Genomic DNA, 14,572 nt, shown 5'->3' on the forward strand with positions numbered 1-14,572 from the left:
AAGCACTGGCCCTGGATTCAGGAGGACCTGAGTTCAAATCTGGTCTCAGACACTTGACACTTACTAGCTGTGTGACCTTGGGCAAGAAAAGCTTTGTTCATATAAGCTCTGAAAAAACCCCACAAAGTGTTCTGTACAACTTATGATTAGTATCTTCTGGTTTTATCATGCTGTGACCAATCAAAAACAAGAAACATCTTTCTTGCTCAAGATTATGTAACTTGATTTGTTCCTCTTTATTGACTATAAGAAAGCTTTGTTAATTACCATTCCATTTCCTTGTGCCTACTGGGGTCCCTGGATCTGATTGGCTATGCAACTACATGCCTTGTTAAAAAAATCAATAAACTCAGATTTTATTTCCTTAGTCATTATCGATTTCACTCATGACAGTTGGGATTCCAGTCAGGAGGTCAAACGAGAGACCCTGGCCCCTGGGGACAGCCTCATAGAACTCCTTAGAGTGTACCAAGGGACTTCTCCATGGTGGACTGCCCTGGAGGTCAGACTCCCTCCCCCTCAACTTCTATCTCAATTTCCCCAAGCTAAGGTAAACCCTCACACTACTGGGAAGCTCCTATATTGTTAGGAAAGGCTTTTAAGGGAGTAACTTGAGGGAAACCTTAAGTATAGCTCTTATGGGTATAATGGGAACTGGTAGTAGCATGAGGAAGGGAACCACTCTGGAAAAATTTATCATATATTGGGACCGTGGAAAACTCCCAGTTCAGCTGGGAATGACCAAAAAGCATGCTATTAAATTGTATGAAATTTGCTCTAAAATTGCAAGGGATTCAGCTGATAAATTATTCTGGCCTAAATTCAGCACTTTTGATTATTGTTTATTAAAGAAATTGACACTTGAACAACCCCACTCCTAACAAATACACTATTGGTATTCTGGGATGCTTGGTCTAAAGTGTCATGTCCCCCACTCCTTAAACAGCCCACTCCTATTTGTCAAATTAAATATTTTGAGATTGCTTTTAGAAAATTATGCACACTGACTTTTGATCAAACTTTCAGTGAGAGAAGAAGGAAAAACTATGCTAGCAAGTACATCTATGTGTCTATCTACTAACTTCTTCCTGGGGCCTGATCAAAGGAAAAAGAAAGTATTTTTTCTGAGGAACTTTTAAAGTCTTCAAAAAGGCTTTCTAACTTGGTCAAGCTAGTAGAGCAGACAAGAAACTCAGATAAAAAAGAAAGGAATCTTTGTTCCCAATCTGTGGAAATTTATAGCATTATGAACTAGAGACTAAAATTTGTGACTAAATTGTAATATCTTCACTATGAGTTTCCAAATCATGGTAATTGCCAAAACAATTTAGTAGATTTTGGAAGTTTGAAGATTAAAGTTAAGCATATAACAGCCTCTCTCCCCTTTCCTGGAGGATGATAGAGAAACTAGATTTTAAACAGAAATGAAGTTAGTTTGAAATGATTCAACAGAATTTAGTTGTTTATTGAATAGATTCAGTGGGATGTTAGCCTAGTATATGCTTGGGAATAAGTTGAGATGGATTCAAGTAAAGATTTGGAAGAGAGAGTGGGTTTAAGTAAGTAGAGATAGGAAAACAAGTAAGCAAAAGGGAGGTATAGCCTTTTGCATTGATCATGTGAGTGAAAAGTAATGTGGAGAGAGATATTTAGAATTGGAAAAGTGATTTGAGAAGGTTTTGATTTAAACTTGCAGGAAAATGCCTCTTTGACAAGTACTGAATGTCTTCATTACCTCCCTTTCCTCAACCACTTTAAGATTACAAAAGAAAACTCCTGGGACTTTAAATAGTTTCAGGAACTAAACCTTCTCTCCTTATCTTATCTGATAAAATATTTAATAGGCATCCTCTCTCTTTTAATGAATAGCTTTTCCTTGCCTACATAAGTTAACTAAAAACAGTGGGTCTTCAGGACAATTGAGATTTAAATGTTACCATTAGTGATTATAAATCAAGATTTGATTAAGTTAAAATTTTGTTCTGAAACTAAATTATAATTATGGTAAATAAGAACTTAGTACAAAATACTTGCTATTTGAGGGAGTAATGCTGGAAAATTCATGCATTATTAGCTCTGTGACCTTGAGCAAGTTACTCCACCTCTTTTTGTTTCAGCTTTCCTCATATATAAAGGTGATAATAAATAATATCATCCACCTCACAGGGTTGTTGTGAGGATCACAAAATTTTGAAGTGCTTAACATAGTACTTGTCATATAGTAAGCACTATATAAATGTGAACTATTGTCCATACTGGATTCAATGTGATTTGTGTGGAATGCCAGGATTGATCAAATAAATGATTAAGATAACACATTCAGTTTGTCACTTTTGCCATTTTATACAAAGTGCATTTGACCAAATTATGTTATTGTGCTTCTAAATTGTCATATATTGTAAAATTTGGGAAAACATATTGGAAATGCTGCTAGATTGAATTGAACTGTTAAAAATGTGATTATAATGTTTAAAAACTGAAATATTTAATGAGGTATATTTTGCTTTAAAATGAATAACAACAATAATAATTTTCTATTGGGAGAAAGAGTAGCAAAGTACTCTTTAAGTTATTTGTGAGGTTCCTTGGGACATTCTATTTTGGGGAGGTCATAAGATCTTATCAGCCCTGCTAACAGTATGTGATAAAATTCCAAAGTACTAAAATTTGAGGAACTTGGACCTTTCCCAACCAAGAAGGAGAAATTTGCTTATAGTAAAAAGAGTGAGTTTCATCTAGCATTGTTTAACCATCACTTATGAAAATCATAAATAATAGACCTATTTTCATAAGTGATGGTTAAACCAGATAATTCAGATCAAAGATGTACTTTCAATTCATACCCATTGATCTAGAAACTCACAGTAGCCAGGAATTTTCTAGGGCTTTTGAACCAACTATTTACTGTATATGTGTGAAACTCTAGGATGTGTTTTTCTTAATTTATAAATGAAAGATAAAATGCCTTTATTTGTGCTTAGTGTTAACTGAGATGGCAACAGCTTTGTCCTAAGCTGCGATTAGTGAAATTTTGCTATTTGATTTAAAATCTCTTGGAAACGTAATCCGATCTTTCAGGTATGATTGTCTGACTTGTCATGGAACCAATAGTCCACCATTCAAGGGGAATTCCATGTGCTGCCCAAAGAAAGCACAGTCTGAGAACTGCTACAGGTGGGTGTCTATGCCAGGGAATAGTTGAGAGACAACTTTGGCATAGGCACAGGTAGCATACTCTTGATTCGGTTTCCCCATTGTGCTATTTCCTTTCTAAACAGGAAATGTTCCTGTCTGGTTAATTCTGAGCCTAGTTTTTGATACACTGTGAATAATGTGTAACTTTGCTACATTATTGGCTGGCAAATATGACTCATGCCTACAATCAAACAAAGCTAAAGGAGTTTTTCTCCTGTTATAGCTTATGTCACATCAGTCTGTGCCCTTGAGGGGACAGTCTTGAAATCCTCATAACCATGTACCTCCTTTTTCCTTTCATAGGAAATGAGTTTTGTTGTCACAAAACTAAATCTTTTAGTTAATTGACTGAATGATAGTTAATACGAAACATCTGAGTTTAAGTACTATTTCAATCTGAATTTGTAGTCCATTCCATATCTTAAGCAACTAAGTAAATTAATTCTTTGCTTTGTCACCCACTTGCTAATGGTTATAATCATGAATTATTTCATTCTTTTGGGATGATATGTAGATAATATCCATATTAAAGGAGGGAATAAGATAAAGACAGACAAGTTTAGAACTATCTGTACAAAAATATTTATAACTCTTTTTGTGGTGGCTAAGAATTGGAAATCAAAGGAATGCCCATCAATTGGGAAATGGCTAAACAAGCCATATGATGGTGATAGAATATTTTTGTGCTATAGGAAATGACAAGCAGGATGTTTTCAGAAAGGCCTGGAAAGACTTGTATGAACTGATGTATAGTGAAGTGAGCAGAACCAGGAGAAGGTTGTACACAATGACAGCAATATTGTTTGATGAAGAACTGTGAATGATAACTATTCTCAGCAATACAATGATCCAAGACAATCCCAAAGGATCAATGATAAAGCATACTATTCCCCTCCAAAGAGAGAACTGATATTGATTGAACAGAGACTTAAGCATGCTGTTCTTCACTTTCTTTTTTTCCTTTTGTTTTCTTATAGAAATTGACTAATATAATAGTTTTACATAATTTTACATGTATAACCTATATCTTATTGCTTACCACCTCAGGGAGGAGGAAGGAGAGGGAAGGAAGGAGGGATAAAATTTGGAACTAAAAACTTTAAATAAAAATGTTTATTATTAAAAGGAAGAAAGAAAGAAAGGAAGGAAGGAAGGAATTGTCATTGTTCCATGGGGAACAACTTCCCTAAAGATAAAAGAAGAGAATTGAAAGAACCAAACCAACTTAATTTTGTGAACAGCATTCATTTTGTGAGATAGAGTTCTATATTCCTATAAAAGCTTTGTTCATAAGACTTTTGGGGAAAATCATAAAATATTTTCTATAATTTCTCGTTAGTACCTTCTGGTTTTATCATGCTCTGGCTAATCAGAAAGAAGAAATGCCTTTGTTGTTCAAGATTATATAACTTGATTTGTTCCTCTTTCTTTACTATAAGAAAGTTTTGCTACCTTTGTTATCTTTCATTCAGTATTCTTTTGCCTAAGGTTTTATTTCCTCAGTCTTTATAAAATTTTATCAATTTCACTTGTAACAATACCAGACACCTAACAAAGAATTTGATTTTTAAAAATTCCCCTTTGACTGCTTGTTTATTATCCTAGTAACATAAATTTTGTCTCTGCATAAGGTTGTCGCTTTCATGTTATAAAATTATCTATTTTTTCTTTTCTAATTGCCTCTATCCCTTGAGTTGTAAGTTGTAAGAAATAAATTATTTGCTTCTCTTCTAATTTTTAAATAATATGATCTTTAATATTAAGGCCACCTTTCTATTTAAAATTTATTATGGAATATGGATGGTCTAAGCCTAATTTCTGTCATACTGCTTTTCAGTTTTCACAACAGTTTTTAACAAATAAGTTTTTTCCTAGTATTTATGTTTTCTGGTTTCTTGAGCACTGGGTTATTGACTTCCATTGCTTCTGATTCTCCCTTATTTACTTTGGTCCATTGATAACTCTATATTTTTGACCAGTTCCAGATGTTTTTGATGACTGCTGCTGTATAATATAATTTAAAATACTATTTCCCTTTCATTCCTTCTTCTTTTTATGATTTCCCTTGATACTCTGGAGCTTTCATTTTTCCAAATGAATTTTGTTACTTTATCAAGTTCTATAAAGTATTCCATTGATAATTTAATTTATATAGCATTAAAATTATAATTTGAATTTTTATTAAATTATTATGGCCTAGCCATGAACCTCAAATATTCCCCCAGATATTTTAAGTGTTTTAATTTCTTTTTAAAAATAATATTTTATTTTCTCCCAATTACATGTTAAAACAAATTTAAAATTTTTTTTTGTTTTGAATTTTAAATTCTATCCCTCCTTCCCTTCTCACATCTTTGAAAGGGTCAACAGTCTGATATAGGTTATACATATCCAATCATGTGAATCATATTCCACATTATGGAATTTTCTCAGGAAGGAGGGAAGGAAGGAAGGAAGGAAGGAAGGAAGGAAGGAAGGAAGGAAGGAAGGAAGGAAGGAAGGAAGGAAGGGAAAAATAGTATGCTTCAACTGTATTCAGATAACATCAGTTCTTTCTCATGGAAGCAGACAGCATTTTTATCACAAGTCCTCTGTGTTTGTCTTAGATCATTACATTGCTAAGAATAGCTAAGTCATCCACAGTTCTTCAGCATATAATATTGCAGTTACTGTGTACAATGTTTTCCTGGTTCTCTTCACTTCACTTCACTTTGCATCCGTTCATGTAAATCTTTCCAGGTTTTTCTGAAATCATCCTGCTTGTCATTTCTTATAGCACAATAATATTCTATCAAATCATATACTACAACTTGTTCAGCCATTACCCAATTGATAAGCATCCCCTCGGTTTCTAATTCTTAGCCACCTCAAAAAAAAGCTGTTATAAATATTTTTGAACAAGTAGGTCCTCTTTTCTTTGATCTTCTGGGGATACAGATCAAGAAGTAGTATTGCTGGGGCAAATGGCATGCACAACTTTATAGCCCTTTCTGTGTTATTTCCAAATTGCTCTCCAGAATGGTTGGATGAGTTCAAAACTCTATTCACAGTGCATTAGCATCCCAGTTTTCCCATATCCTCTCCAACATTTGTCATTTTTCTTTTATGTCATATTAGCTAATGTGATCTGTGTGTGAGGTGGTACCTCAGAGTTGTTTTAATTTGCATTTCTCTGATCAATAGTGATTTAGAGCATTTGTTCATATCATTATAGATAGCTTTGATTTCTTCATCTAAAAACTGCCTGTTCATATCCTTTGACCATTTAGCATTTGGGGAATTTCTTGTATTCATATAAATTTGATTGAATTCTTTATATATTTGAAAAATGAGACCTTTAGCAGATATACTTGCTGCAAAATCCGCCCCCCCCCCATTTTCTGTTTTCCTTCTAATTATGGTTCTGCTTGTTTTGTTGTTGCAAAATCTTCTTAATTTTATATAATCAAAATTATCCATTTTACATTTTATAATGTTCTCTATATCTTGTTTGGTCCTGAATTCTTCCTTTATCCATAGATCTGACAGGTAAACTATTCCATGCTCTCCTAATTTACTTATGGTATCACCCTTTATAGACATGTTGACCTTATCTTGGTATATAGTGAAATGTAGGTCTATACCTATTTTCTGCCATATTGTTCTCCAGTTTTCCCAGCAGTTTTTGTCAAATAATGTGTTTTTATTCCAAAAGCTTGGGTTTCTAGGTTTATCAAACAATAGATTACTATGGTCATTTACTACAATATATTGTGTACCTAATCTATTACACTGGTCCACCACTCTTTTTCTTAGCCAGTACCAGATTGTTTCAATAATTACAGCTTTATAATACAGTTTAAGATCTGGTACAGGGGCAGCTAGGTGGCACAGTGGTTAAAGCACCAGCCCTGGATTCAGGAAGACCTGAATTCAAATCTGGCCTCAGACACTTGACAGTTACTAGCTGTGTGACTTTGAGCAACTCACTTAACCCTCATTGCCCGGAGGAAAAAAAAAAAAAGATCTGGTACAGCTAGACCACTTTTCTTTACATTTCTTTCACTGATTCCCTTGATATTATTTACATTTTGTTCTTCCAAATGAATTTTGTTATTATTGTTTCTAGTTCTATAAAATAATTTTTGGTAGTCTGATTGGTATGGCACTGAATAAGTGGATTGATTTTGGTAGAATTTTTATTGTTATGATATTGGCTTGGCCTACCCAGGAGCAATTTATATTTTTCCCATTGTTTAGATTTGACTTTATTTTGTGTGAGAAGTGTTTTGTAATTGTGTTCATATAGTTCCTGGGTTTGTCTTAGCAGGTGAACTCCCAAGTATTTTATTTTATTTACAGTTATTTTAAATGGAATTTCTCTTTCTATATCTTGCTATTAGACTTTGTTGGTAATACATAGAAATGCTGATGATTTATGTGGGTTTATTTTGTATTCTGCAACTTTGCTAAAGTTGTTAATTATTTCAAGTAGTTTTTTAGGTGATTTTCTAGGATTCTCTAAGTATGCCATCAAATCATCTGCAAAGAATGATAGGGTTTTTTTCTTATAGTCTATGCTAATTCCTTCAATTTCTTTTCCTCCTCTTATTGCTATAGTTAATATTTCCAGTACAATACTGAATAATAATGGTTATCATAGGCATCCTTGCCTCACCTTTGATTGTACTGGGAAGGCTTCTAGTTTATCCCCATTACAGATAATGCTTGCTGATGGTTTTAGATAAATATTACTTACCATTTTAAGGTAAGCTACATTTGTTCCTTTGCTCTCTAATGTTTTTAATAGGAATGGGTGTTGTGTTTTGTCAAGGGCTTTTTCTGCATGTATTGGTAAAATCACGTGATTTCTGTTGGTTTTGTTATTGATGTAGTTATTATGCTGATATTGAACCAGTCCTATACTCCTAGCTTAAATCTCATGTGGCCATATTGTGTGCTCCTAGTGATATATTGCTGTAATCTCCTTGTTGGTATTTCACTTAAATTTTTTGCATCAATATTCATTAGAGAAATTGGTTAATAGTTTTCTTTCTCTGTTTTGGCTCTTCCTGGTTTAGGTATCAGCACCATATTTGTGTCAAAAGGAATTTGGTAGGACTCCACCTATTTTTCCAACTAGTTCATATAGTATTGGGATTAATTGTTCTTTAAATATTTGATAGACTGCTTGTGAATCCATCTGGTCCTGGAGATTTTTTCTTAGGAAGTTTGTTGATGGCTTATTAAATTTCTTTTCCTAAGTTTGGGTTATTTAAGTATTCTATTTCCTCATCTGTTAATCTGGGCAATTTATTGTAAATATTCATCTATTTCATTTAGATTGTCAAATTTATTGGCATATAAATGGGCAAAATAGCTCATCATAACTGTTCTAATTTCCTTTTCATTGGTGGTGAATTCACCCCTTTCATTTTTGATAATTTGGTTTCTTCTTTTTTCAAAACATCAAATTAACCAGCTATTTATCTATTTTCTTGTCATTTTTTCATAAAACCAGCTTCTAGTTTTATTAGTTTCTTATTTTGAATTTTATTAATCTTCCCTTTGATTTTTCAGGATTTCCAGTGTGATATTTAATTGGGGATTTTTAATTTGTTCTTTTCTTAGTTTTTTTTAGTTGTATACCCAATTTATTGATCTCCTCTATTTTACTGATGTAAGCATTTAGATATATAAATTTCCCCCAAGCTCTGCTTTGGCCGCTTCCCATAAGTTTGGGTATGTTGTCTTATTGTTGTCATTCTCTCTTTTTTTTTAAATTTATTTTGAATTTTTTTTAGTGAGGCAATTGGGGTTAAGTGACTTGCCCAGGGTCACACAGCTAGTAAGTGTTAAGTGTCTGAGGCCAGATTTGAACTCAGGTACTCCTGACTCCAGGGCCGGTGCTCTATCCACTGCACCACCTAGCTGTCCTGTCATCCTCTTTAATGAAATTACTGCTTCTTTATGATCTGTTATTTGACCCACTTATTCTTCAGCATTCAATTATTTAGTTTCCAATTAAAAAAATTTTTTTTTCAGGACAATGAGGGTTAAGTGACTTGCCCAGGGTCATACAGCTAGTAAGTGTTAAGTGTCTGAGGCCAAATTTGAACTCAGGTCCTCCTGAATCCAAGGCCAGTGCTTTATCCACTGTGCCACCTAGCTGCCCTCAAATTAATTTTTAATCTACCTTTCTAGTGCCCATTATTGGTTGTAATTTTTATTGTATTTATAGTTTTGATTCCAGATTCTATCCCTCCTTCCCTCTTCCTCATTGGGGCAGTAAGCAAAAAGTAATATAGGTTATACATGTGCAATTATGTAAAACATTACTATATTAGTCATTTTTATAAGAAAACTTGAGAAAAAATGAAATAGTGAAAAATAGTATGCTTGGAGATGGATATTATGCTTTATCATTAGTGCTTTAGGATTGCCATAGATCATTGAATTGCTAAGAATAGGTAAATCATTGACAGTTCTTCATCAAACAATATTGCTGTCACTGTGCACAACCTTCTCTTGGTTCTGCTCACTTCACTATACATCAGTTCATACAAGTCTTTCCAGGTCTTTCTGAAATCATCCTGTTTGTCATTTCTTATAGCACAATAATATTCCATCACAGCCATGTACCACAATGTATTTAGCTATTCCCCAATTGATGGGCATTCCTTTGATTTTCAATTCTTAGCCACCACAGAAAGAGCTGCTATGAATATTTTTATACAAATAGGTCTTTTTTCTTTTCTGGGGATGTCTTTGGGATATAAACCTTCTAGATCAAAGGGTATTCACAGTTTGATAGCCCTTTGGGCATAGTTATGAATTGCTCTCCCGAATGGTTGGATCTGTTCACATCATGTCTTTCAGGAAGTCCCATAAGTCTTGAATTATATCTCTTGAATATATTTTCCAGGTTAGTTGTTCTTCTAATGAGAAATGTCACATCTTCTATTTTTTCTTCTTTTGATTTTGTTTGATCATATTTGATGTCTCATGAAGTCATTAACTTCCACTTGTCCAATTCTAATTTTTAAGGAATTATTTTCTTCAGTGAGCTTTTTTACCTCTGTTTCTATTTGTCCAATTCTATTTTTTAAGGAGTTATTTTCTTTGATGAATTTTCATATATCCTTTTCTGTTTTTTGTGGGGGTTTTTTCCAAGCTGTTCACTCCTTTTTTCATGATTTTCCTGCATTACTCTCATTTTCTCCCAATTTTTCTTCTGCCTCTTTAATTTGAATCTTAAAATCCTTTCTAAGCTCTTTCAGGATTTCTTTTGGGGCCTGAGACCAATTTATATTTTTCTTTGAAGCTTCACATTTAGTCATTTGACAGTGTTTTCCTCTTCTAAGTTTGTTCCTTGACCCTCACTGTCACCATAGTAACTTTCTATACTTCAAGTTCTTTCTGTATGTTTTGCCCTGCCTATTTTATAACTTTGTACTTGTATGTGAGAGTTGGGTTTTGCTCCTATACTGACCCAAGCTTCTTGTGTGGTAGCTTGGGGCTTGCTGCTGGCTTTCACTAGGCCTCAGGATCTACCAGCTGGCTTGCAATGGAGGGGGGAGGACCTCCTTGTTGGAATCAAGATTTTCATTTTGGCCTGCCCCAGGGATGGAGCCTTGCTGCTAGCTTGTTATGATGGCCTCTAGCTGGGAGGTGGGACCATGGGATGGAGCTGTGCTGTGCTGTAGCCTCTGGGGATGCTGGCTTGCCTGAGGTTGGGGCCTCACAGATGGATTGCCCCAGGGCTTAGAGCCTTGCTACAGGCCCCCTGCTATGTGGCCTGTTGGTGCTATACTTGGATCAAGCTTGCTTAACACCCCAGTAAGACAGACCTTTCCTGCTGTGCTAGTACTAAGCTGCTTCCCTACTCCTAAATTGTTTTCGAGATGTTTTTCAAGGTTGTTAGGAAGGTTCCAGGGATTTCCTGCCTCACTTCACCATTCTGGCACCAGAAGTTTGGTGTTTTAATTTCTTAAAAGGATCACTTTGTAATTGAATCTATGCAAGGTGGGGTTTTTTGTGTGCTTTGGTAGATTAATCACAAGATACTCTATCATTTTATAATTATTTATAATAAAAATTTTATATTATTGCCTTAGTTTTTTTAACTATCATATAGACATGCTATTGTTTTTTGAAGGTTTATCTTGTTCCCTACAATTTTGCTGAAACATTAGCCTCAATTAGTATCTTTGCTAATTCCTTAGGATTTTTCAAGTAAACCATCATGTCATTGATAAATAGGGTATAGTTTTATTTTCTTTTTACCTATCTTTGAACCATTAAATTTCTTCTGTCGTCTATATTGTTATCATTAGTATTTCCAGAATTATATCAAATAGTAGGGGGGAGAGTAAGCATCTTTGCTTTACTTTTCCCTTTACTTTACTAATAAATATAATATTGGAAAAGGTTCTAGTGCAGGGGCCAGAGAACTATCACCTATTAACCAAATCTTTTAAAAAGACTGTTATTGTGGTGGTGGATTTGTTTTTTGTAATAACCATGGGATAGGGAATTTTTTACATTTTCATATGAAGAATAAAAATAAATAAAGGAGTTTTAAAAATTATCTTTAAAAAACTTTCTTTGAGCCAGATTCGATCATCCAGAAATTATTTGCTAACTTCTGTTTAAATGTATCCCTACTCCATATGATGCTTGTGTGTGTGTGGGGGGGGGGGCAATGAGGATTAAGTGACTTGCCAAGGGTCACACAGCTAGTAAGTGTCTAGTGTCTGAGACTGAATTTGAACTCAGATCCTCCTGAATCCAGGGCCAGTGCTTTATCCACTGTGCCACCTAGCTGCCCAAGACAGTATTATTATTGCTTTTTTTGGATGGGGCAATGAGGATTATGTGACTTGTCCAGGGTCATACAGTTAGTAAATGTCAAGTGTCTGAGGCTGGATTTGAACTCAGGTCCTCCTGAATCCAGGGCTGGTGCTTTATCTACTACACCACTTAACTGCCCTCAGATTTTGTTTTTTTGATAGCTCGTTTTTATTATATTGAAAAAGTCCCTCTATGCCTATACTTGGCAAGTATTTTTGTTTTGTTTTGTTTTTTAGCATAAATGAGTGTTGTACTTAGTTAAGAGCCTTTTCTTCATTTATGGAGATAATTATGTGACTGAATAATTTTGTTTTAAATATGATTTTGTTAAGTGTTTTTATAGTGTTGAATTGTTCTTCCATTACTAGAATAAATCCAACTTGGTCATAATGAATATTTTGATAGGATTTTATTTAAAAATTTTGAATTGATATTCACTAATTATATGTCCCCATGTGTTTTATTATTCCCTGGATTATGTATTAGGTCTCTGTCTCATAAAAGGAATTTGGTAGGGTGCTTTCTTTCTCAGTTTTTGAGACTAATTTAGGTACTATAGACACTAATTTTTCTTTAAAAGTTTGTTATTGGGGCAGCTAGATGGCGCAGTGGATAAAGCACCGGCCCTTGATTCAGTAGCACCTGAGTTCAAATCCGGCCTCAGACACTTAACACTTACTAGCTGTGTGACCCTGGGCAAGTCACTTAACCCCAATTGCCTCACCAAAAAAAAAAAAAGTTTGATATAATTCTCTTGTAAATCCATCAGAAGAAGTAGGGTGTTTTTTTCTTTGATAGTTCTTTTTATAGCTAGTTTTATTTTCCTCTTTAGACATTGGATTGTTTAAGATCTTTATTTGATTTTCTCTTAGTTTGGATATATTAAATTTTTGAAAGTTTTTTATATTTCTTTGTTTTCTCTATTTTGTTAGTATGTAACTGTGTATCATAGGTTCTGATTATTCAATTTTATTTCTTCTGGTTTTGTTGTGATTTCATCTTGTTGCTTTGCTATTTTGTTGATTTGATTTTTTTACCCTCTTTTTAAATGAGTTGGGCAATTTGGTCTCTAAAGAACCACATTTGATTTTATTCATTTCTAAATTTTTACTTCCAGTTTATTCCGGCTCTAATTTTTAATAGCTCCTCTTTTGTGCTTATTTTGGAGTTCACTTATTTGTTGGCTTTTTAATTTTTTAAATGCATATCCAGTTCATTAATCCTTGCTTTTTCTATTTTGTTAATGTATATTTTTAGGGATATGATTTTCCCCTGAGGACTGCTTTAGCTACATCCCAGAAATTTTGGTATGTCGTTTCATCATTATCATTTTGTTTAATACAATTATTAATTGCTTCTATGCTTTGTTCTTTGACTTATTCATTATTTGCCATTTTGTTGTTAGGTTTCCATTTGGGTCCATGTCTTTTGTTATTACTGTATGGTTTCTGCATTATTATATTTGCTTACAGTATCTCTGTGCCTTAATACATGGTCACATTTTATAAAGTTCCACATGATGCTGATTTTATATGTGTGTGTGTGTGTGTGTGTGTGTGTGTGTGTGTGTATTTTTCATCAGTACTCTTAAGAAGATGCCATAAGACTTTTAGCTCTAGTTTCTCCAGCAGTTTGTTCACTTCTGTCTTTTCTATTTTGTTTATCTTTGTTAGCTTTTCCAAAACTGAGAGAGCATTGAAATCTTATTTCACTATTGTGTTACTGTCTGTATCTTCTTATAGTACAGCTGATTTTTCTCTGTATGAATTTAAATGATAATAGATTGATATTGGTTTGTGGTCTACAGTTCTTTTCAGCAGGTTATCTCTTTTTAAGTATGGGAGTTTTCTTTTTGTTTTGTCTGATAGAATGATTGCAGCCCTTGCTTTTTTGGGGTTTATTTTATGCATGTTAAGTTTTTCTCTAGTCCTTCATTTCTATAGAAGTCTTTGTTTCTTAAATGTTTCTCTTATAAGCAATCTATGGCAGTGGAAGGTGGGGAGAAGGTATTCCCCTTATCAAATATGGCAGGCTTTTACATTTTCTTGGATTGTTTAATCTATTCACACTTAAAGTTATGAGTATTAGGTTTATATTTCCTTCCATTTATCTCTACTATTTTTTATAGAATTTTCCCCCTTTTCACTTTTAAACCCAGCACTGTCTTTTTCAAATATTTTAGCTTAATCTACTTTTTTTTTTTTTTTGGTGAGGCAACTGGGGTTAAGTGACTTGCCCAGGGTCACACAGCTAGTAAGTGTTAAGTGTCTGAGACCGAATTTGAACTCAGGTCCTCCTGACTCCAGGGCCGGTGCTCTATCCACTGGACCACCTAGCTGCCACCTTAATCTACTTTTAAGGTAACCTTATTCATGCTGGCTCTATTACTTTCATCCACAAACCCACCCCCAGAGAATCCCACATATCCCAGGTTTGGAATTTGGCTGATTAGTTCTTTTTCTTTCTTCCATTTATCCAGTTATTTAATTATTCCTTTCTTTACCCACTCATTTACATAGTCATATAGGATCTCCCTTTAACTTGT

The 14,572-nt window shown here is 34.0% G+C and overlaps 1 protein-coding gene across 4 annotated transcripts in view; it reads left to right on the forward strand.

Annotated features, from left to right (window-relative positions):
- Positions 1 to 14,572, forward strand: part of ABCD2 (ATP binding cassette subfamily D member 2) — a 121,529-nt gene that overhangs the window by 69,770 nt on the left and 37,187 nt on the right. The window contains exon 8 of one of the 4 annotated variants that reach the window (XM_043964936.1): positions 13,285 to 13,334. The exons of the other annotated variants lie outside the window; for them this stretch is intronic. Within the exon in view, the coding sequence (XP_043820871.1) occupies positions 13,285 to 13,292 (8 nt within the window). The 3' untranslated portion in view covers positions 13,293 to 13,334. The remainder of the gene's footprint in view (positions 1 to 13,284; positions 13,335 to 14,572) is intronic. 4 annotated transcript variants of the gene reach the window in all.

The sequence above is a fragment of the Dromiciops gliroides genome, chromosome 5 (assembly GCF_019393635.1).
Source record: "Dromiciops gliroides isolate mDroGli1 chromosome 5, mDroGli1.pri, whole genome shotgun sequence".
Classification (NCBI taxonomy): Eukaryota; Metazoa; Chordata; class Mammalia; order Microbiotheria; family Microbiotheriidae; genus Dromiciops; species Dromiciops gliroides.